General features: G+C 37.8%; 1 protein-coding gene across 7 annotated transcripts in view; it reads right to left on the reverse strand.

Annotated features, from left to right (window-relative positions):
• The window catches only part of LOC143858897 (putative serine/threonine-protein kinase BSK3), a 39,705-nt gene that overhangs the window by 4,168 nt on the left and 10,000 nt on the right, over nucleotides 1–25,537 (reverse strand). For all 7 annotated transcript variants that reach the window (XM_077369586.1, XM_077369584.1, XM_077369587.1 and 4 more), the window contains 6 exons: nucleotides 19,076–19,209; nucleotides 18,882–18,987; nucleotides 17,343–17,428; nucleotides 12,550–12,738; nucleotides 6,737–6,904; nucleotides 4,177–4,290 (listed from right to left, as the gene is read on the reverse strand). In XM_077369586.1, the coding sequence (XP_077225701.1) occupies nucleotides 4,177–4,290; nucleotides 6,737–6,904; nucleotides 12,550–12,738; nucleotides 17,343–17,428; nucleotides 18,882–18,987; nucleotides 19,076–19,209 (797 nt within the window). The remainder of the gene's footprint in view (nucleotides 1–4,176; nucleotides 4,291–6,736; nucleotides 6,905–12,549; nucleotides 12,739–17,342; nucleotides 17,429–18,881; nucleotides 18,988–19,075; nucleotides 19,210–25,537) is intronic.

Consider the following 25,537-nt stretch of genomic DNA (forward strand, 5'->3'; position numbering starts at 1 on the left):
CACCGATCTATTCCTATTGCTACTAGATGGTTGTGATCTAGTTCTGGGAGCTCAATGGTTGCGTACTTTGGGAGATATTACTTGGAATTTTTCCAAAGTCATCATGCAGTTTTCGTTGAATGGAAAAAGAGTCATTATTAAGGGCAAGGGTGGAGGCAGTGTAACTACAATCAGCAATCATCGTATGGAAAAGCTGGTACAGAAAGAGCATGAGGTCTTCCTTGTGCAGCTGCGAAGACTTGAGAGTTTTGAAACTGCCACAGAAGCTGAGGAAATGGAGGTCCTTCTCTTAGAATTTGCTGAATTATTTGAAGAACCAAAGGGGCTGCCTCCTAAGCGCTCGCATGATCATCGCATACCCGTTCTTCCAGGCAGTAGTCCTGCGAATGTGAGACCGTACCGCTATCCATATATACAGAAGGCTGAGATCGAGAAAGTTGTTAGTGAAATGTGAGCACTTGGTTTTATTCGGCCTAGTGTTAGCCCCTACTCATCCCCTGTATTACTAGTGCGAAAGAAAGATGGCTCGTGGAGGATGTGCGTTGATTACCGCGCATTGAATCGCACCACTATCAAAGATAAGTATCCAATTCCAGTGGTGGATGAATTACTTGATGAGCTTGGAGGTGCCCAATATTTCTGCGCTCCGGGTACTACCAGATTCGTGTTCACGAGGAGGACATTCCGAAGACAGCTTTTCGGACTCATGATGGTCACTATGATTTTTTAGTGATGCCGTTCGGCCTCACCAATGCTCCTTCCACTTTTCAGAGCCTTATGAATGACATCTTCCGACCATATCTCCGTAAGTTTATTTTGGTTTTCTTTGACGATATTCTCATATTCAGTTCGTCTTGGGAAGATCATCTGCAACATTTACGGATTACTCTCACCCTCCTGCGGGAGCATTGTCTCTTTGTCAAAAAATCTAAATGCAGCTTTGGGAAAATTGAGGTTGAGTACCTTGGTCATATTGTCTCAAAGGATGGGGTAGCAGTAGACCCTTCAAAAATCAAAGCTATGGTCGAGTGGCCTAAACCAACCACAATCAAGGCATTGCGGGGATTTCTTGGGCTGACAGGATATTATAGAAAACTTGTGAGAGATTATGGCAAAATAAGTGCGCCCTTAACCGCTTTATTGCGGAATGACAACTTCAAATGGGGAGCGGATGCTGATGTCACTTTTGGGAGGTTAAAGGAGGCCATGTCAACGACACCTGTTCTCGCCTTGCCAAATTTTAATAAGGTTTTTGTGATAGAGTGTGATGCCTCTGGTATTGGTATTGGTGGAGTACTAATGCAAGAGCGTCATCCCTTAGCATTTACAAGCAAGGCCTTGTCCCCCAGGCACCAGGAGTTGTCAGTGTATGACAAGGAAATGATGGCTATCGTCCATGCAGTCACAAAGTGGAGGCCGTATTTGATTGGTCAGCATTTCAAAATACTGACAAACCACAAGAGTCTAAAGTACATAATGGAGCAACGGATTTCTTCCATGGAGCAACACAAATGGGTCTCTAAATTGATGGGTTATGACTATGAAATCATCTATAAAAAGGGGGTTGAAAACGTGGTGGCTGACGCACTATCACGTATACCGGAGAATGCATCACTTGTAGCCATATCTATGCCACTCTTTAATGACCTTGATGACATTCGCAAGGAGTGGACTTGTGATCCTGACATTCAGAACATCATCCATAAATTACAGCAAGATCCCACTGCCGTTCCAGGATATACATGGGACTCATCAGATCTCAGATATAAAGGGCGAATGGTGTTGTCTGCTCACTCTTTCAAGAAGCTCAACATCCTTGAGGAACTTCATGCATCACCATATGCTAGACACTCCGGGTTCCTTCGCACATATAAGCGGATATCTCGAGCCTTCTATTGGAAAGGAATGAAACAAGAAGTCAAAAAATTTGTGGAGGAATGCGACGTATGTCAACGAAACAAAGGTGAGACGGTGGCAAGCCCCGGTCTTCTTCATCCCTTGTCGATTCTGACACAGGTTTAGACCGATATTTCCATGGATTTTATTGATGGCTTGCCTCTTTCGCATGGGAAAAGTGCCATATTCGTGGTCGTCGATCGTCTTACAAAATATGCTCACTTTTGCTCCTTATCTCACCCATACACTGCAGCTACTATTGCGCAAGTATTCATAAATAATATTTTTAAGTTGCATGGAATGCCCCAATCTATTGTCAGTGACCACGATCCAGTGTTCATTAGCAAGTTTTGGACAGAGTTTTTCCGCTTGCAGGAGACTAAGCTGAACATGAGTACTGCATACCATCCTCAAACTGATGGCCAAACTGAGGTTGTCAATCATTGTTTAGAAAATTACTTACGTTGCTTCACAAGTGATCGACCCAAGGAGTGGGTCCGTTGGCTACCCTGGGCTGAGTGGTGGTATAACACGACTTATCACTCTGCTACAAAGAGGACACCTTTCGAAATTGTGTATGGGCGTGCCCCACCTCTCATCACTTCTTACACCCATGGGTCTTCAAATGTGCACCAAGTTGACTGTGACTTACGTAAACGAGACCGTGTGCTGCAGATTCTTATGGATAATTTACAAGGTGCTCAAGCCCGCATGAAGCAACAAGCCGATAAACATCGAACTGAGCGAGAATTCCAAATTGGTGACTGGGTATTCCTGTGTCTACAGCCTTATCGACAGATGTCTGTTAATGCTTGTGCTTCCAGGAAACTTTCTCCACGTTTTTATGGGCCTTACAAGGTGCTTAAGCGTATCGGTACTGTTGTTTATCAGCTAGATCTCCCAGAGGGTTCAAAAATGCACCCTGTTTTCCATGTGTCAGGTTTGAAAAAGAAGCTAGGAACGCATGTGATTGCTCAAAGTCAGTTGCCAGCCACGTCCCCAACAGGAGAAGTTAAAACCCAACCACATGCCATTTTGGACCGACGCCTTGTCAAGCGCAATAATAGAGCAGTGACTGAGGTTCTCGTGGAATGGAAAGGTTTGCCAATGGAAGATGCCAAGTGGGAGCCTTACTATTTCCTCCAGCAGAAATTTTCGGAGTTTATTGCTAGTCAACCTTGAGGGCAAGGTTGAAATTAAGGGCGGAGGAATGTTACGATTCTTTCTTTTTTAAGCTATTTCCATAATTTATGTTTCCTTTTCCTTATTTTCCTTTTCTCTTCTGCTGATTTTATTTCCTTATTTGCCACCCTAGATTTCTATAAATCCATGTAGTTGCCGTATGGCTATTCTCAAGCAATAATATTCGTCTCAGTGCTTTTGCACATTGGAGGCCTGAGTTTCCTCGAATTAACTCTGATTTCTTCATCTTTCTCTATTTTCTCTCTTCTTTTTCTTTAAGTTCTGTTTTGATAGAACGGTGTTCTATCAGGGGTGTGACTGAGGTGATGTTCCCAAAGTTCGGGAAAAAACAGCAGTAGAAGACCATGTTGTTTATTTGTCAGAGATGCAAGATAGATCTAGTAGAAGGGTGGAGTCTCTCTCGATAGAGGCTTTTATTAGCAACCAGACCAAGGTGGTTAGTTGAGAGAGAGGGTGTTGGGCCTCTTGTAAGGAATATAGAGATGGGAGACTGATAGTTCCTTTTGGTGATGAATAAGTTAAAGAAAGAGGGGTTTCTGAAATCCAGCTTGACGGACCAAGTTTAAGATGGGTGGGTGGGTATCGTGTGGTAGGATTTCAAAGACGTGCACCAAAGCTAGATTAAATTCTCCACCTCCTAACTCCATCAAACAAAACTTTAATGGTTGCTCGTGAACATAAGAAGCTCCTTAGGCATATGGAGCTTGAAGTTATGCAAGATAATGGCCGAATAGGGTCAGCAGAAAAGGAGCTCTAAAACGGGCAGTAGAAGACCTGAATTTTACTAAGTCAATCAGATCGATTCCTCTGGAATCTGGATGACATTTGGCAGATTAAAGATGTTATGAACTCCAAGAGAATAGGAGTTTCGACCAGTGGTTCTTCAGGGAGATCAGTTGATCTTATTCAGGATGAGGAAATTCCATCATTTCTACAAACTAAAACGAATTCATCTATTTGAAAAGAAATGTAGTTACTTGGAAAATGTAAGAAAATTTTAAATTATGGAAAATTAAACGAAAATTTATGTTTAGTAGAAAAAAATTAATAGAAAATAGTTACTTGACATGACCTAACCTGGGTGTAGCATTCAATTGCAGCTCTGAAATCTTTGTGTCGGAAAGCAGAATCACCCTTTTTCCTAGTGTTTAAAGTCTCCTGCATTTGGTCGGTCCACATCTGAAATGATGGCTGCAGGATAAAAACAAATCAAGAAAATAATAGGAGCAATCGAGTACCTAGGTTAGACTGAGGCACTGAAAATGAGTATGCCCTCATGACCGTTGCTACAACAAACAAATCTAAAAATTGAATAGCAAACATGCAAATAGCCCAAAAATTAAGCCCAAAAATTAAGCCCAAAAATTACAGCACCATGAAAATGCGTATGCCCTCATAACTGTTGCTACAAAATACAAATCGAAACATCGAATAGCAAACATGAAAATAGGATATCACAAACATAACATTCAAAATGCGTATGCCCTCATAACTGTTGCTCTGTGTGGTTGCCAGTAAAATTTTTATCCTAGGGAGTTTTTAATCTAAACAGTGAAGTCAACGGGATTTGCTAGGTTTTCTTTTTTTCGCTACAATTCCTAAAATTCGGTGTCATTACCAAATATGGGAAGGGAAGAGAGAGAAAGAGAGAGGACATCATTCCCTAGGAAAGAAAAAGAGGGGACAAGGAGTCCATGTCACCACAGAAGCAATCATTACAAGAGTGGGATTAAAAAAATTCTAGTGCTAAAAGGCAACCAAACATGGGATGGGACGAAAATTTTACTAAAAACTTCCTAGGACAAATATTTTACTGGCAACCAAACGGAGCTAAGATCCATTCAATGACAGAAAATGCATTTGTCCCAGATAGGATGTCAGTGTCCACACTGACCCCAGAGCCAAATTCAATCAGAAAGATTGTTGGCTTCTCTAAATACAAGACTAAATGATATATCCCTACACTTACATATATCAAAAATCTCATTGAGAATACACCCTACATCAATGGAGACTATGGATTTACATTAAACAGGTTTGGAGGCAATCTGGAAGCGAAGGGAGCTTTGCAAATGCCATAACATCCAAATTTTCTAATTATATATGTAACAGCTCCAAGGATTCTAAATATAGACATGGACAAATACCTTGAAGATGTAAAAAGTGTGGCATCACTTAACAACAGGAGAACTAATAATAAAAACACAAGAAACAAAAAAAAAACCTCTCATAGCATCTTATGTCCTTGAGCGGTATCATTAAATTGAAAATTCCTATGATGAAACTCAATTAACTTTGTAGAAAGACATAAGAAACAAGAAACTTCATAGCATCCCTTGTCCTTGTTTTGCCTTTTTATCTTTTCAATGGAAGTTGAATGTTTTTTCTTCATCCTTAGAAAAAGGCATTCAATTTCCATTGAAATGATAAAAATCATAACAAGTGATACAAAAACTTTCAAAATAACCTACACGACGGGTTGCAAAATGGATATTTCATCCAAACAATGCTCTTGTTTTTGCTGTTTTCAGTATGGCTTTTAAGAAATAGTGGCAAGATATGAGAACCAAATAGCTGTACACAATATGAAAGGAATTTGTTTCATATCATTCTAAAATAAATATGAATACAATATGCAGGTCCATTGAGATAAGAGCTCTCGCCATTGCTAGCAATATCTGGTGCTATTTACTATCATACTAAATATTATAGCTACAATAATTAATATATCTCAGTCCTATAAAACTATGAGGAAAAAAAAACAAAAAGAACAACGAAGCTCACGCCATGAGCCTAAGCTATAAATCATGCATATAATGCCAAGATACAACATTGTCACTTCTACGGTCAAACTTAGCAAGACTCCGCCTTTGAGTTGCCTTCCTTGTGTATATGAGAAGTAGTACTGTCCAAGAAGACCAAATACAATCTATCTCCCAAAACGAGAGATGAATATAATGCTTCTCCATCTGGAGCAATGGTAGAAATTTAACAATTAACACTATTCCAATAAGAAATGCTATATGCACATAAATGCTACTGTGTTTCTGACTTATTTTGCATTTAAGCTCCTTATTAAAAAAATATTTGTAATTCTTTTCCTTTTATGTTGATTCATAATAAAAGAGAGATGTCCCCATGCTTGGGAGATAGTATCACAAATATCTTTTTTTGTCTCCTCCACTCTTCTTCTTTTCCTTTGTATTTCACATGTGCAATATGTGGCCTCATACAGTCCATAGCATATATTAGACAACAAGTAGCACTAGCATAAGGGATTTTAGACATATCTGACCAATACATCCACTTCCCATCCAAAACACGTAATCTTATTGTTTGAGTGTTTATATTGGATGACATTATCCGATATGTATCAGACTTTAAGGTGATTGATACGTATCCGAAATCTGATGCTTCAAGGCATCTTGCCCTGCTTCCTCCTCTGCATTTCTAGTAAGGTTTACACGAAAGACATGAGTATATATTTATAATGTATACACGAGGGTGAAAACATATGTGGCTCTAGGAGAGAGAGAGAGAGAGAGAGAGAGAGAGAGAGAGAGAGAGGACCAAATGGCGAAGAATGCCAGCTCAGTCTTCTGTACTTTTCTCTCAAACTGAACCATCAAAAGCATACCTCATTTGTTGTTTCCTCATCATCTTTGTAGCCTATCTTTTCTAAGATCTCGTGTATCGCTGTCAAATCCATCCTCGAGCAAGCATCGCCGAGTGGAGATAGAGATGCTGTCTGCAATGAGGACGCAGAAACATGTGCCAGCAGACCCATCAACTCATAAGAAGGAACCTGTGAAAAAAATCTGCTTATTATATGACGACCCTAAATCCAAGTTCGAATAACAAATAATTTTAGGCATTGAGAATAAATGATTGGGTCCTCAACATGTATGAATGTTGTACGTGAAGATATGAAGCAAAAAAGTTTAAATAAGCATCACATTAGTATAAGAGATGTAACTATGTAAGATCCAAAAAGAAATCCATTCTGTCAAATAGGAAGACATTTAAAGAGCTAGAGTAGGAGCACTCCAAGTACTACAAGGCACCATGCCACATGCTATTTTTCCCTGCAAATCAGTTCAGGTACAAGGTCGTCCATCTATAAAAACACATTCTACATTGCTAAAATGTTGCATGACATGCAAGCAGATTATTGTTTTTAACATATTTATCTAACTATTTCATTTTTTTTTCCGGAATTTACTATTATGTGAAAATGCTGATTTTTAATGTATTCACATTACTGTTAATTTTTTTTGTTTTTAATAAATATACGAAAATACTGATTTTTAATATAGCTATTTAACTATTAATTTCTGAAATTATTAAATATACGAAAATCCTGATTTTTTAATATTTTTATTTAACTACTAATTTTCTGGAATTATTAAATTTCCGAAAATAACAGTTTTTAATATTTTTAATGATTATTATATTTTTCAGATTTAATACAAATCCGAAAATAATGTTTTTAAATGAGAAATATCAATTATTTAATTTCTGATTTAGTCTATAATTACGAAAATCATGTTTTTAAGTAGAAATATTCAATAGTTTATTTTTTGGAAATTAATTTACATACACAAAAAACCATGATTGATAAATATTTAATCAACTGATGAATTTTTTTAGGAATAAATATAAATACGAAACTCATGATCTTTTATATACATTTCAGTTATTAATTCCAAAAATCAATCATCATATTTTATTTACCAAAGCTCTTGAGTTTTTTATACATTTATATATTAACGAATTTATTTAATACATAGATCCATGGAAAATTTTCATACGTATGTCTTAGTATTTATTAAAAAATCATGGAGGCTATTAATCATAGATCAAATCTTGTAAAAAGAAAAAATCGCATAGATTAAAACCCTAAATTTATAACTTCAAATCAAGATACAGATTTAAGATACCTCTTAGATCTTAAACCCTAAAATCCTAACCCTGGGGTGTTAGAATAAGCCTATGGGCATTCTAGTAATTGTACCTTTCTTTTAAGTATATAAATAAATCAGTGAGGGGGAGACAGCCCTAACTCACTATTCTCATTTTCTCTTTCGCTCACGTAACATGGTATCAGAGCCCTAGGGTTTCTGACTATGAAGCACGGGTACGGGTACGGGGTGCGGGTACGACACGACACAGGTACGTGGGTACGTGATTTGCCAAAAAAACCGGGTGCGGGTACGTTCGGGTACGCCGAATATAATAATATATTTTAATATTTTATTATATATTTATAAAAAATTTAAAAAAAAATTGTAGAGCAATTAAATAACAATAACATCACCAAAATGGAAAATTCTACTATTACTCTTCATTCCATAAGTGATTAAGTTCCATATTTCATAACATGAGGCATCAATACATCATTCATTAGAAAAAAAAGTCTGTCACCAGTGTGTTGACCAGTGCTTGACAAGATGAATAATTTTTAGAGACCAAATTATGAGATTTTTTTTACCGGACTTTTGGGATTTAATAATGTTTGGACACGATAGATTTTATGAATTTTTAAAATTTGAAAAATACCCCACCGTTTGGAAGTTAAGAAAGTTAAAATTTTGACCCGACCGTTTTTCTTTGAATTTTGTACTAGAACTGGAGAGTTGACTTTTTTTCCTTTTAGATTTGGGTGTTGAAACTATTTTTAAGAAATCCAAAAGGGGCGTATTCCGTTATTTACATGTAAATCTTAAGTAATGCACCCCGGACGTACCCGGGGCGTACCCGGACGTACCCGCACCCCATACGTGTCGGGTGCGGGTGCGGGAGCCCCGGGAGAGTACCCGTGCTTCCTAGGTTTCTGATCCCTAGGGACAAACCCAACCTCCATCTTCTCCATCTCCTCCACCCAAAGCCAAATCCATCTACCACACCTCAATCCCTTACGGCTCTCCTCCTTTGGCCCTACCCTCACCCGTACCCATCCCCACTCATCCGTCACCATCCCCCTCTCCTGTACTCCCATAACCCATCCCTCTTTCTTCTCCCGTACAACCCCACTCCACATGTAACCCATCCCCTCTCTCTCGTATATCGTAACCCATACCCCCCTCTTCTCTCGACGACCCAACTCAACCCGTAACCAACCCCCCACTCCAGTACGACTCTTCCCCTCCTCCCCTATCACAACCCCCTTCCGTACGACTCCTCCTCCCCTCCCGTACGACCCCGTACCCCATATTAATCCCTTAGTACTGGTGGTTACCTACACCTCCTTCCCTTCTTTCATCATTCCCATATTAATCCCTTCCGAACTTCTGTCTTCTTCACCCTGTGACCCATTCTTCCCTTTTTGTTTCCAAACCGTACCCTCTTTCCTTACCTCATGCATTCCATCTCTAACAAAATTCTCCTCTTTTCTCCGCGGCTCTGAAGTCTTCCTATTTTTTTTCCTATGTCTTCGAGGCTCTCTATGCCTTCTTCCGTAGTGTCTCCATCTCTATCCTTGGCCCTTGACGCCGTGCTATGAGACATCGCCTTGATTAGTTGATTTTGTCCATTACTCTTTTTCCACTCTTTGTAGCCGTTGGTTGTGGGTATTTCAGCTCTCTCGTCATTTGTTGTCCTTATGGATCCACCTGTCATTGTGGATCCCTCACTTGGCATGACCACGGAGGTCCGTGCTCATCACCGGCTACTTCTTTCTCTTCTTCTCCTAGCTTGGCACCTGTGGAGGGTTCTTACCCACAGCTGAACATTGCCAAGTTTGATAGAACCAACTACTTACCCTGGAAAGTTGTAGTTGAGACATATCTCCATGGACGGGATAAGGTCAGTTTTCTTCGTCAAGATCCCCCTCCGCCCAAGGACCCTACGTATACTTGCTGGGAACAGGAAGATGCAATGATTCGGAGTCTTCTCTGGCAGAGCATGACCCCTGTCATTTCATCCGCCATGATACTCCTCCCGACTGCAAAGGAGATCTGGGATCACACTGCCTTGACCTAGTCTGGAGTTGAGAATCTCACCCGTATCTGTGCCACTTATTTGGAATTGATGCGTCTGCGTCGTGGTGACATGTCTCTTGAGACTCACTATGAGCAGTTTATTTCTTTATGTCAGCAGCTTGACGTTTTCATGCCTCTCAAAGCCAACTATGGCTGCCAACATGTGTTTGTTCAACAGACCAACTACCATCAACAACAACCAGTCAAAGTACATTAAGTGACCACAAACCTACCACCAATACAAATCACAAGTTACCTACAAGCTTCACCAACAACCAACCACCATCAAACGAGATCACATACATCAACACGTTGTTCCAGGAGATAAAGAGACAACTACAGCACATACATACACCAATAATAGCAGAGAATCATAAAAAGAAGAAACGATGAGTGTTTAGATCATGAGTAGTAAAGATTAGGGTTAGGGTTAGGTTTTAAGGGTGTGAGAATCAAAGAAAAGGGTTTCAAGTAGGGTGTGAGGATGCGAAACAGAATGGGATGAGTGTGAATGGTCCATAGGGTGGAACAGATGGAGAGACAGAGATTTGGGTGGTGCGACAATGTGAAGTGGGAAAAGGAAGGGTGCGAGTGGCGTGGGGTTGGGAGAAAAGGTTTTGGGTGGTGCGGCACTGGTAGGAAGAAAAGGAGGGGCGTGATTCTGTTTAGAGGTGGTGCGGCACTGGTTAGGGTTAGAAAGGGGTGGCGGCAATGGTTTCTAGGGTTAGGGTTATAGTTTTAGGGTTTCTAGGGCTAGCGTTATAGTTTCAGGGTTTATATGGTTAGGGTTTTGGAGTATGGTTTCTTTCAAGGATGGAGTAGTCGATCTTCAACCTTGAGCTCTGATACCATGTCGAGTCTACATTGGAGAGAGAGAGAGAGAGAGAGAGAGAGAGATGGAGAAGAGATGAGATGAGATGGGAGAAAATCTGCTTAAGAGTTATCTCTCTCACACGAAATATGTGTGTGTGTGTGTGTGTGTGTGTGTGAGAGAGAGAGAGAGAGAGAGAGAGAGAGAGAGAGAGAGAATGTGGATATATAGAAGGACAGAAATACCCCTCCATAAGGGAGGCATATAATACGACCACTCTCAACATGGCCCAAATGACCGAAATTTCTGTTTCGGCTTTGTCCGAAACCAAAACCAAAACCGAAATTTTAAACCTTTTTTTTTTTTTTTTTGAATGGTTATTTTTTTAAACCTTACTTAGGGGTTTGTATGGAAGGAGACTAGGATTTCAAATGAATCATTTGAATAGATTAAGGTTGTGAATGGAAGATAGGTAGCGATTGGGATTTTGAATTCAAAGGAAGTTGAAGGGTAGAATTAGGATTTCGTAAAGAGGAAAGTAGGTTTCAGAAGAGGACTGTGTGGATTATAGTTTCAAATAGTAATGATGAAGAGTAACGAGGCTGATGATGCTAGGGTGGGGTTCGAAGGGATGGAAGAAGACAATAGAGATGAGAGAATTTCTAGATATGTGCTAGCAAGTCTTTTGATCGAGAGAAGAACTTCCCTTGGTCTTGATCACCTTAGCTCTGATACCATGTTAAATCTTCAATAAACTGACATGTGAAGAGAGGGAGAGTGAAGGAAGACGAGAAGAAGAGAGAACAGAAACTGGTCTTGGGGTTTCCTTTGCTCAATTAGAATGATTACAACCCCAATCCTACACTTGTATAATGGCAGCAATTTAATCAGAAGTGCCATTAATGATATATACACCATAACAATATGTTTATCTTATGTGTTATTTCTAACACTCCACTGGAAAAGCTCGACTCACTTAGAGAAGTCAGGTCAAGATTACGAAATTTAAACTATGCATGCAGGTTCTCTGACAGGAAAATGAATTCCTCCAAGCAGAGAGAACTAGCTAGGCAGCCGCCTTTCCACGATTCAGAATGTCTTAAAATCACTACAGGGACGACTGACGATTCACGTAATGAAATATAGGAAAAGAAAACTACGTGGTATGTTAAGCACTAGAGTAAATACTGATTAAAATGAAATGGTAGTGTAGCAAGTTATTGTCCATCAATTGACTTGTAGATATGGAATTACCCAAAATGTAACATTCAACTGCACTCAACATAGAAGACGGTAAAAAAATATATAGAAACTGTTAGCTGTCGTATTTGAAAATAGATTTAGGTAGGTTGGAAAGTAATTTGATTTTCTATATTAAAGGTCATGGGTTCAAGGCTCAAGAGCATTCCTTTGTTTTCAGTTCAAAATAAAATAAAAATAGAAACTGTTCTAAACAAAATCAATGAGTAAGAATGGAACTAGCCAACCATTCCAAAAAAAGAAAGAAAGAATGGAACTAGCCAAAAATGTAGCACCCAACAGAAGCATAGGTGAAGACACAGAAACTGACCGAGATAGCAGCAATGAGCACCAAGTTTGCAGAAAGAATTAGAGGCTCCACTATTTGAGATAACTTTCTTCTTAAGAGAAACAACACACCTCGATTTCCTTCTGAAGAGAAGCCAATGCAGCCACTAATGACTTTGCATTAGGCCGCTCTCGGGGCTCAAATTGTAAACACCGAAAAGCTAAGCGCACGAACTCGGTGCCATCTGCATTTGAAAACTGTCCTTCTAAACAGGAATCTGTTAGTGTCTGAAAATTCCGGTCCCTTATGAGGTCAAATGCCTGTATAGAAATTATGCACAGTTCATTAGAAGCAGAAAATGCATTAATACAGTATAAAAAAACCCATCATAAAAATGAAAAAAAAAAAAAAAAACAAGTTACATAATGTACACAACATAAGGTAAGTTCGCAACGCAACAATTTTGGTTAAAGTATGTCACCATTACAGGCCCATATAAGAATAAGATATTCATCAGTTATCTTTTGGTGGAGCTAATTAAAAAAAGGATACATTTTTTTTGAAAATTTAGCCAAAAAAATCTATTGAAAACAAGGAAAAATTATAATACCGGAAGAGATTTCCAATCACAACAAAAGCCATGATAGTCTGTCCAACACAAGGAAATCCGCAACCTATTTAGCTTCCCTGTGTACATGATATGATAAAAGAAAATTTCTAGGCCACTCGCTAATTCTAATGTTTCTTCTATCATTCTCACCGAACTCCATGACCTTAGCTCTTTAACTCTAGAACATAACGAGCAAGAAAATATATGGTGGAAGCCATCCTGCTAAAAATTGCAGTTGAATAAACGCAACATAGAAAAGTTCATATGAGGAAAATAAAATGGATGCAAAAACAGATTACGGTTGCAGAAAACCTACAAAGCAGAATAAACAGGATTTTTTTTAAATAAATAGGATTATGTTAAGGGGAGTGGTATTGCCACTCTTAGAACTAAGCATGCCGCCATACCAGTTTGTCCTAAGTAAAACAAATCAGCTAACACAAAGGACATGGTTGGAATATGATTAATTTGAGTGGCAAGACCATTCTCCTGTTGTTGATTGATCCAGGAAAATAAAGAGAGAAAGAAAGGAAGGTATTAAGAGGTGCCTTGGATAGACAGACATAATCAGATGTCAATGTCAACTTTTATGGTCATCAAGAACTATCACTGCTTGTGAGTACTCTACGTTAGAGATGATTTTCTATGGCCTTGTTCATTTTGGATTTTGAGAACTGATTTTGGGTCCAAAACTGATTATGGGACTCAAAATTAAATGCAATCCTTTTTTTTTTTGAAATGGTAATATATTAAAAAGGAAATGAGATGGTCCCCGAAGAAAATTACAGAGGGAGAAAAAAACAACAATAAAAATAACAATTATGGCGGCATATAATCAAACCACTCCAAACACACTCTATTGATTCCTCCTTTGGCCAATAAATCAGCTTCACCATTAGCAGACCTCCTAATATGCACGAAGGAGGCAGAAGATCCCATCACCCAATCTGAAATCTCCTCAACCATGTTAAGAAATCTCCATGGAGGGGGAGCAGAACCCGAAATCCATCTCACAACATTGGAAGAATCTCCTTCTACAATCACTTTATCCATAATTTCTTTGTCCAAATGTAAAATACCCGAATAAGCGGCATTGACTTCCGCCTCATTAGAGTCTGTAATACCACAGGGGCCAGAAAAAGCCCATACTACCACCATCAGAGTTTAGCTTGAAATATCCAATCGGGGGTGGATTTCACTTTTGAATTACCTTAGGTTTGATTGTCGCCTCATTACAGACTATTTGCCACCCCTCCCATAGATCGAAGGCTGAGACGCAACAAAACATTGGGATGCTCCTCGCCCATTGGATGGATACTGCAATTATTCTCAAATAAACTCCATAAGCTGATTTAACCTTCCCTTCAAATACTCTTCCATTTCTTTCCTTCCAAATCGACCACCACGTGGCCAAAAGGCATATCCTCCATAAAACCTTCCCCTGCTTCTTCCAAGGGACAAAATCCCAGCATTTAAGCAATTGGGAGATTGATCTTGGAAAGACCCAATGGATACCAAATCTCGACAGAATTAGACCCCAGATTTCTCTAGCAAACCTACAATGCAAAAACAAATGATCAATGGACTCACCATCTTGCAAACATAAAGGACAGTGATCCACTAACCACATTCCTCTTTTTCTTAGGAAATCCATAGTCTGAATTCGATCACAACTAACAGACCATCCGAAGAAGCCTACTCTTGGGGGACAATGAAATTACCAAACCTTTGCCGATAAACAATCCTCCTCACCAACAACCAGCCGAGCATAACAAGATTTGACCGAAAAACACCAGAAGGGAACCAAGTCCAAATTCTTTTATCCATTCCCGATCTTTTTATATAGCATTTTTCAATGATCTCGAACAGGTTCGAGTGGGAGGACAATTCCCTCTCAAAAAAGTTTCTTCTAAATCTCGAGCACCATACTACCTTCTGCTCAACTCTTTCAAAACACTCACACACTAGAACCTCCTTATCTGCAGCCACCAAAAGTAAATCAGGGAATAACAGGCTCAAAGGATCCTCGGAACACCACGTATCGAGCCAGAATCTGATCCTATGGCCAGAATAAACCTTGAAGCAACAACCCTTTCGAAATTTCTGCCTCAAACCAAGAATATCCCGCCAAGATGTTACTCCCCTCTTCTCATAAGAGTCATCTGATTCCCAATTTCTTGAAAGAGACCCATATTTGCTTCCAATAACCCTCACCCACAATGAAAGTTCCTCTTTCCCGAATCTCCATAGCCATTTACTCAATAGGGCATTATTGAATCCCTTAATTCTTTTGATCCCAAACCTCCTTTTTTTATTGGAACACATACATTTTCCCATTTAACTAGTGGAATTCCATTTTTGGTGTTTGCTCCTCCCCATAGAAATCTCCTTTGAATCTTCTCGATCCTCAATGCCACACTTACTGGGCACTTAAATAAGGATAGGAAATAGACCGGAATATTAGCCAGCACCGACTTTATCAGAGTTAGTCTCCCTCCTTTTGAAACAAGGTTTCTCTTCTAGGTCTCCAATCTTCTTTCTATTCTATCCACTCCAAAATTAAATGCAATCTTGAGTCCAAAAATCAGTTTTGGGCGCAATCAATTCTCAAAATCCAGAACGAAGGGACCTAGATAACAAACTGATTGTTTTATTATATAACACATCCCTGTGTGGGTTCGGTCCAGCACATCAGTACATTTCAATTACCAAGATCCTCAAAAGAGTACTCGATTATACTCGGCCCCAAACCTGTTATGATAATGCTAGCACAATGCAAACCCTTTATAGTCCCAAATGGTTGTGCCAGTGTCCAACACCTCTATCTATAACTCTTCGATTTCAGCTATACACTAGTTTGGATTAATGCTTGTTCAGTTCAATCGTGAATGTCTTGTGTGTTCATTGCCATGATTGGCTCGTTATTTGTTCTAATTATCGAAACAACATACTGGAATAATGCCTCTTTTGGTTCCCTTTTTTTTGGAGAAATAACGCTTTCATAAAACTTGGTCCATTCTAAAGCAGTACAGGGATTATTGAGAATTTAGTTGGGTCGGAAGCTAAATTCTTCTCACTTCCCAAATTTAGCATAAGCACGTTTCTTAACTAAGAGTACACTTCATATTTAGGTGATTATTTTTTCCTAGAGGGGGAAAAGGTGATTTTTTTTCCTAAAGAATGTTTTCCTCTCTTGATAACCAAATGAGGGTATTTAAAAGCTGACTATCTTAAGTTTCAAATAGAACCTATGTGAACTTTTTCAGATGCTTAAACATTAAGTCTAAATAAATAAAACATCAAGCCAATAAATTTATTAGTCCGAAAAACTTGTAATTTCAACCTGTGGCGTAAGTCCTCTTGAATTACTTGTAATCATAACATGCATTAACCCTTCCTCCCTGGCCTATTATAACTGTGAAACAATCAGCTACTCCAAAAGCTTAAGCGGTTGTAGATGGAGTTATTTAATCCTTTATACTTTAACACTCCCCTCAAGTGTGGCCCCTCCTTTTAGGGTTGGCCTACTCATGGCACATGTGGCCCCCTTTTTTTTTGGGTTGGCCATTACATGAGGATTTTTTAATATCAAGGAGGCTTGAACTCATGACCTTTGCTCTACCATGTGAAACAACCAGTTACTACAAAAGCTTAAGCTGTTGGAGATGGTGTTAGTTAATCTTTTATACTTTTTCAATAACCATATCTCTTTCTATACACTCCTCGTTCCCTTACAGTGGGGCTTAATAAATGCTTCACGTTTACTCCCAATGAAGTTACATCTCTACTTTCCCCATTGCCTCCTTAATGCTTTCAGCTTATATATAAGTGGTCTTGTGCTCGTATGTATTCTCTCAATAATTTTTCCTTAATAAAAAGGCATGGGCTACATATCAGGAACAGAAACTTGTCCAAATATGTTTTATTATATTGCATAAATTACAACATCACATCTGTTTGCATTTTTAGTACAGTTTACCCCCTTTACATTGTTACCAGCATGCTTGAAATCTCTATCACTGCTATAAAATTAACATATATCAATAGATACTAGCTGGCCTTTTCTGGGCACTTAAGAATATACAGATGTGTTCTGATTTAGTTGGCCACTTTCCAGGTGTGCAACCAGACTCCTAGACTTGCTATGAAGTGTTTACTTGAGCTAGAGTTCATTCCATATCCATGCCAGAAGAACTTTTTATGTGCACATATTAAATACAATAATATCACACTTCCTAAATATTACAATCACATAGCAAGTCACATTTTATACAATACCATCAGCACTATTTATGCAAGAAATATGTAACTTACATGGCTAGGAGGAATACGCTTCCCGCTAAGAAGGTCAAGCAAAAGAGTGCCAAAACTATACACGACACTTTCTGGTATTATTCTTCCTACAGATGATAAAAAACAGAAAAAGATCATACAACTGATAAAAAAAACAACCATTTGAACTACTAGGACTAAAAAATAATCAATGAGCACCAAATAGTAAAAGATCAAATTGCATGCTAACACACTATCCAGCATAATAAACAATCCAATAATGTCACATAAAAGCAGCGACAAAGATACATAGCACTAGGCAGAAGTGCAGGAATTATATAAAAAATTGTCAAGTATGACTCCAAAATCAGTGCAATGATCTCGATAAAGCAAGTAAACTCAAAATAATAATCATGAAGTAGAAATTTGAGAATATCACATACATAGAATAGAATAGTTTCACTGACAAAATATTAGTAACAATATCACATTAATGTTAAAATAATTTAAATGACACAATTAATGTTGAAGATGTTGCTAAAAGACAAACTATCAAAATAATATACGATTGAAATAGGCTATTTTACAAGATAACCAAACAAGGCTAACTCCATTCAAAGCAAGCTCTTCTATAAGAGTTTGTGAGTAATATTCACACCAATAGTTTTTCAAGGCTTCACTAAGCAAGCAGAGCGTGAGTTCAGAAATTGGGAACATTGACCTAGTGGGCCACTTGGGATTGTATGGTCCCGCATCGAGTGGGCAATCCTAACCACTCACCTGGAAAAGGGTATTTTTAGCCATTTTCTAAAAAAAATGGCCATCCATATTTGCAATTGCAAGTATTGATGAACTGTACAAGATCTTCATTGATGTGCAACTAAAAAATGTCTACGGTCTCAAGGTGAACCAATCACACACACTATGCACCCACACGTACAGTGGGCATCTCATCGGCATGGACAAGACAATTACTGCCAAGACTCTTTTCTATTTGACCAAAACAGGAAAAAAAATATTAAAAGTTAAAAGTTACAATAAAACAAACTTAAGCTTTTCATTGACTCTAAAATTTATACACAGAATACTTATTACTATTTTTCTATTGCCAATAAATACCCAATAAACTAAATAAAAAGAAAATAATTTCCATACCAAAATAAGAAAATGTCAAAAAGAGGGAACTTTTTTCAGCAAACGGCTAAATACATCCAGTAGATATATAAGACTGCACCGCGAACAAATGCAAGCAAGCATGCACAAGAAAGAAGAAAGAAATGCTCTGGAACCTAGATCATTAAAAGAAACAACATTTAGATAGGTCCAGAAATAATGGTCACAGTATTAAGAATCCATGGCATAACTTGATGAGATGACTTGAAAACTCACTGGACTCAATTATACCCTGATTGGAAGCCACTGAGTCAACCATTAAAGTCAAGTCCATGAAGATCACAAGAAGAGCCACCGCAATACAGAGGATAAAAGAACATCACATTGGCATATCATAACTAATAACAAAAGCCTCCCCAAGAAAAACTTAATGCACGACCAAGCTTCTGGCTCTAAAGTGGTACATACCAGTTCTCAAATACTCTGGAGGGGTAAATGCCAAATTAGTACTATAGCTCTTTCCATCCCGACTGTTCTTCATCATGCCAAAACAAGAAAGCCTAGGATTACAATCCTGCAAAATACTAACATATGATAAGAGAATATATAAAGCCTAACTGCAAAAGAAGGGATGGCAGCAAAATCAATGAGTGATACCATACTTCATCAAATAAAATTCTGTAGGCATTAAAGTCGTGATAAATGGCACGCCCTTTGCTAGTACAATATTCTAAAGCTTGTGCAAGATGAAGAGCCACCCTCAATCTCATTGGCCATTTCATAGGTTGTTCTTCCCCTGTGTATGAAGAGATCAAAAACACTGTTATGTGTAGAACATAAAACAATACAACTGTAAGCCCAACAGTTCACACCTTGGCAATCTTCTATGTTTTGATGATTCCAAACACAAGTTGATTTGTGTTGTTGTCTCTAACGTGTTTGATGTTTTAGTGCATGAAAATGTAGATCATTTCAATCAGACATTATGGATCAAGGAAGCTTGGATCTAAGGCAAGCAGAATGGAAACTTGGAGCTTAAGTGGACCTTAGAAGATCCAAGAGATGGGGAACTTGAAGACTTGAAGAATGAAGACCTTTATGAAGACCTTCAGTTCAAGTCAAGTCATTTGATAGATTGTAAAAGTCCATCGCACCTAAGGTTTTAAGAGGCACTCAACTAGGATTTTAAAACATGCTAAATAACTTGGAACAAGTGTAAAGACCCGGCCCCACACGGGCCTAGAAAGTTAATAACCTTAATTAAATATGGACCGTAGATCCCCAGACCAAAAATCAGTGTATTTTCGTTTTTTTAGTATAACCAATTTTTGGGGCATCAAATCTTGTTCGTTCGACATGATTTTGGTCCCAGTAGATGGGTATTTCGAATACATATCCAACGGACCCAAGATTTAGCGATTCAGACGTGATTTGAGTAAGTTATGACCTTTTTTCTATTAGGGTTAGGCATAATTACTAGTTTTGTCTTATTAGGCAATTTTTTTGGAGTGCCAATATTAATATTTAGTATGTTCCTTTTTAGTTAACTTAAGTAATAAGATAAGAATTAAAGAGACCTAAATTAAAATGAAACTTAGTTTTTGTGGATGGATTATAATAGGAAATAGACTAGAATTAGGAGTCCTAATTAGGAAAAACCTAAAACACCACAAAGATGGGTTTTATAAAAACCCAAAACGTGGGTTTTTCTCTCAATTTAAGCGCTCGCCCAAAACGAGAGAGAGAGAGAGAGAGAGAGAGAGAGAGAGAGAGAGGAGAGAAGGAGGAAGGATTTGGCTTTTGTCTTCACTTCTTTTGGGCTTTTGTCATCATACAAGTAAGTACCCTAAACTATTTCAAAAGCATGACAAAACTAAGGTTTCAAATATGAAATTTTCATCTAAAATTAGATAATTAAATCTGTAATTTTCAGATTTACTATTTATAGTAAATTTCGGATTTACTATTTATAGCAATTTCGGATTTGCTATTTATAGTAATTTCGGATTTGCTATTTATAGTAATTTTCGTATTACTATTTATAGTAAAATTTCGGATTTATTATTTATAGTAAATTTCTGGATTACTATTTATAATAAGTTCGAATTACTAAAAATAGAAAGATTTTGGAAATTTAAACAAAGAAGAAGAGAGAGAAAAAGAAAAAGAAAAAAAAAGAGAAGAAAAGAAGAGGAAGGCTAGGGTTTTCATCGATTCGGTTTTCGTCTTCGAGTAAATGCCCGAGACATGTGCTTTTTCTTATTTCTTTGATTAATTCGATGTTTTCTTGAAGTTTTTGTTTTCTTTAAGGATCAATAACCTTATTTTTGAATTTCTTTTCAAAGTTTTATGCCTTAAATTCGTGTATATTATATTTTCTTTATGTAAACTCCACTAATAGTAACCCAAAGTGTTAAGAGATTTGTTTTAAACGATCTATCCTATGCGTGTGCTTTTTTTTGTATGTATTTCTCACTGTTTTTATCAAAAATCAGCATATAACAATGATTATTATGTACAGATTTCAATGTGTACTTGTCGTATATAGTACGTGTGTTGTTTTTCTTGAAAAGTGTGATGTAGGTACATTAAATATATTTTAAGGGCTGCTATTCATACGAGATCAACATAAAAATAGCGCGATTATGGGCTGTTTTGTGTAGATTCTCTACTCAAGTATTTTATAACTTACCTACACAAGTGTGTAGGAAATGTTCTCTCATATATATATATATATATATATATATATGTTTTACTAAGCCCTAAAGTGCTGGTTTTCTAGAAAATCAGCAAGGACAAAGGGTTTTAAAAACTATTTTTTTTTAATCCTTTTGGAGACCTGTAACATAATATGTACATATGTTTTTCCATATAGTTTAATATATGTGTATAATGTCTTTAAGTTATTGGGGGGCGATTTTAGTAAAAACAACACCTAAAGGAACCGGATATTAGATTAACAATGGTTTTTATAATAAATAAGATTTATAATATAGAAAGATTGATATTATATCAATTGTTTTACCAAAACAAAAATTGACCATCTTTTGTGAAGTTTTATTCTCTGACATGCATCTTTTGAAAAATCAGCTTGTAGATATTAGGTTCTAAATCTTGATGGTTTTATAATAAAAACTATAATGAATATGATATAGCTCGAAAAGTGACTGCTAGAGTGAAAGACTTAGGCTATTCATAGGAGTAACTTATGACTAATTATAATAGGAGAGAATAAATAGGTTGAGACGAACTAATTTAATTAGAAAATAACTTTTAGCTTTAACCAATTTAATTGACACTTTGAGATGTGATAATTACAGGTTTATTTTCGGTTGACACTTAGAGCCATTCACTTCATCTCTTTATACTCAAACTCTAAGGCAAGTGATAGTGGCTTTCATGGTAACAGTTACATAAATGGTCTTGTTATTATGATTGCATTTCGTATGATTAGATTCTTTTCTAAATGGCTAAACTGGATAGCAAGCTCTGTTTTGATAAATTGTTGAAAATATGGTAGTACACTAACCATGCAGGAGAAAGTAAAAGAAAAAAACCCCCATGACAGAGAGGTACGTATAAAAAGCATGCATTCACATATAGGATACTATGGGAGGGAGGCACATGGGAGGCCCCCTTGGAGCCAACCTTGGGCGAGATGCCAAAAGCCACCCCGAAGAGAGCATACGACATTGGGCTGGCAATGCATTCAGGTGGACTTGGTAGACAGGATGACCAATGAAATCCTACCTAGGTTACACCCAAATATGGGTGGGGGCCTAGATGGTCAAGATCAACGGCGGCATATAAATACCATGAAATGAGAAATAACGGAAAAAGAAAATGAATGAAAGGGCGGTTTGAAATGCCGTATGGTCTTGGGGTAGCCTCATGCATTTTTATTTTTGCATCTTTGCATTTTAAAGTTTGGTCCCTATTTCTATTTCTATTTCTATTTCTAGTTCTAGTTATTGTTCTGTTTTTATCTTTATTTTAATGAGTAGTTGTTTTGCTTATGCTAATCCTCTAAATCATAAGAAATAATTTCATAATGCAATCTCATTTAGTGGCTCTTACTTTGCGAGCTATTAAGGGATCTTGTTCAGCTTGTTGCTGATTCTGTCACCACCCACAGGTTCTATAGGTGTTAGCGATGGGAGCTTCTGTCGCGCAGAAATACACACTATAAATGTCACGGGATTGGGAGCTGGTTAGAGTGTCGAGCTATATTCAGATATGGTGTTTTAGCTTGAGTTGCAGTTCAGCTTTATTTTAAATTCAATGGTATTTTTAGTATTGGATTTTAATATTGTAATGGACCATAAATTTCATAATGGTATAAGATTTGTTCATTTTATTTGGTGAATTTTCCTCATGGGATAAAATTGGTTAGTCAGCTTGTTTCCCTTTTTGGGGTAGCGATTCAGGTTTTGGGATTTGGCAAAAAAAAAAAAAAAATTATGTCTAAAAATTTGCCCAAATCCGGGTCGTTACAACAAGCCTTAGAGAACATTACAAAATCAGTGCAAAAATCTGGAAATCCATTATCAGAAGTCTGACAATTGGACATAAGTCTGACCAAACGTCTGCTTGTATTTTTGCCTCTGGTTCATTACCAAACGTCTAACGTTTGACCAGAAGTCTGTCACTCTCTGGTCCATTACCAGACATCTGACATTTGGACAGATGTCTACCAAGCGCGAAAATATGACCGTTGGAGTACAACAGCTAGTTACTTTTGGGGCCGAAAAACTACAGTTTTGCCCCTCAACGGCTAGTCTTTGTTTTGGCTATATATATGAGTTCAAACACTCATTAAAGTAGGTTCTAAGACTCCAAAACTTCATTTGAAAATCCTCGAGTTTGTAAACCCATTTGACAAAGGGGAAACACTCCTAAACCTATTTCAACATCAACTTGAGTTTATACACCCATTTGTGCCTCTTTGAATCCAAAAGTGAGAGTCGACATAGGCTTTTCATTGTATATCTTCTATACATCATTGTACACCCTTGTGAGGGATTTTTTTGTTTCTTTCTACATACAAATCATTGTATTGGGCGAGTGTTGGTGGAGATGTAGAGTCATCTCCACAGGGCGAGTGTGAAGAGACGCGGAGTCATCTCAAGAGCGAGTGTTTGGAGATGCAGAGCTTTCTCCTGTTGTAATTGGGTTGATTCCCCTCCGTTAAGGGAATCCGTTTTAGTGAAGCCATCAAGAGTCTTGGTGGAGTGGAGTAGGTCCTTGGCTGTGTGCATTTGATTTTTATCTTCATTTGTGTTTAACGCTTAATTTGCCTTTGTTTTTAGCTTCCGCATTGTTTTTGGCAAAAAAATTTAAAACCCAATTCACCCCCCCCCCCCCCTCTCTCTCTCTCTCTCTCGGGGGGCGCCATCCTACCTGGGATTTCAACAACAAATAACACTAGAATAAAATTCCTGATTCTACAGTCTGACTAAAATGAAAGCTAAACACTTGTTAAAAGATAAATGATTAAATAAAGCCATCTCCAAAGATTAAGCTTTGGAGTAATTGGTTGTTTCACGTGGTATCAGAGCAGTTCGCGAGCCTTGGCGCAACGGTAAGGTTGCTCCATTGTGACCTAGTGGTCACAGGTTCGAGTTACGGAAACAGCCTCTCTGCAAAGCAATGGTAAGGCTACATACATCTAGCCCTCCCCAGACCCCACAATGCCAGGAGCCTCGTGCACTGGTCCGCCTTTTTTTTAATGGCCAACCCAAAAAAGTGGAGCCACATGTGCCACATGTAGGCCAACCCTAAAAAGAGGGGTCACACGTGAATCGGAGTGTTAAAGTATAAAAGATTAAATAACGCCATCTCTAAAGCTTAAGCTTTTGGAGTAATTGGTTGTTTCACAACACTGAATGGGGATCCAAAGAGGTTAAAGTGTGTAACCAAGTTTGGGGCCATCAGAAAAGCACATCCACAAAAGGACCTGTTAGTTGAATTTTGAACAATTGTGTAAAAGAAGCAATGATATACAGAGAGTATGTAGTTTACTTAATTACTTATTGGTCCTTTATGACAAATAAAGAGAAATAATCGAGCATATATAGTTTCTAATGTCTCATTGGACCCTGAGACAGACTGGTATCATAGCTACATTCACATGATTCTTTTTTTGTTTTTTTTGTTTAATGGACACTAAGTAATTCTGTTAAGAAAGAGAAAGCCATGTAATAGATAACTTTACCAAGATGGTCATTAGGTACATCCAGAAAATGGAAATGGCAGCCAAAAGCTAGGAGCTACCTAACTACCCCTCTCTAGCTAATGAGTCCACCTCCAAGTTGGCTTCATGATGTACACGATGGAAGACAAACTCCTCTAAACTGCATGGAAAAAAAATCCTCAATAGGATCCATTTGGAGAAAAACCTTTCACCATTACTCGCATGCCTAATCACGTTCAAAGAGTTGCTTCCATCAAGTACATACACCGAATTTGGGACAAGAGAACTTTTTATTCCTTGTCTTAGTGTCAAGGTCTTTGCCTTGAAGGAAACCCTTGCACCCAATTAACCCAAAACCTCCTCTCGTCTATATAATCTGTAATCAATCCACCAATACTCCCTGTGGGAAATTGGAGAAATATATCCAAAAATATTTCTCATAACAGTTCCATTGCCAAGATCTTTGCTGAAATGGAATACCCCTAATTCCCAACTAACCCAAATCCTCACCTCCTCTACATCATCTGTGATCAATCCACCAATAACCCTTGTAGGAGGTTGGGAGAAATATATCTAAAAATATTTCCATGTTTTGGCAGAATCACAGAAAAAACAATTCCAGGAATATTACTAGCAATATTACCAATTTGATAGCCAAACTACTCTTATTCTAACCATAGGAAAGTAAGAATCTAAAGATTTCAACAATAAAGAAGACGCTTTATTGAAACAAGCTCGTGGAAGAATGATGCCACAAAGCATCACATCCGAGAGCCACAAAAACTTAGAACAACTTCTTTCGATGTCAAAAGAGGCAAAAGAAGTATAAATAGCTCTCTACAACCCTTACTTAAGCAATAAAATGACCGTACACCTAGACATGCCATATCTAAATATAAACTAACCAAAGATATGTGCTCTCAACTCAACT

Source organism: Tasmannia lanceolata, unplaced genomic scaffold, assembly GCF_043159265.1.
Source record: "Tasmannia lanceolata isolate RefF3 unplaced genomic scaffold, GAP_Taslan_0.1 ptg000029l, whole genome shotgun sequence".
NCBI lineage: Eukaryota > Viridiplantae > Streptophyta > Magnoliopsida > Canellales > Winteraceae > Tasmannia > Tasmannia lanceolata.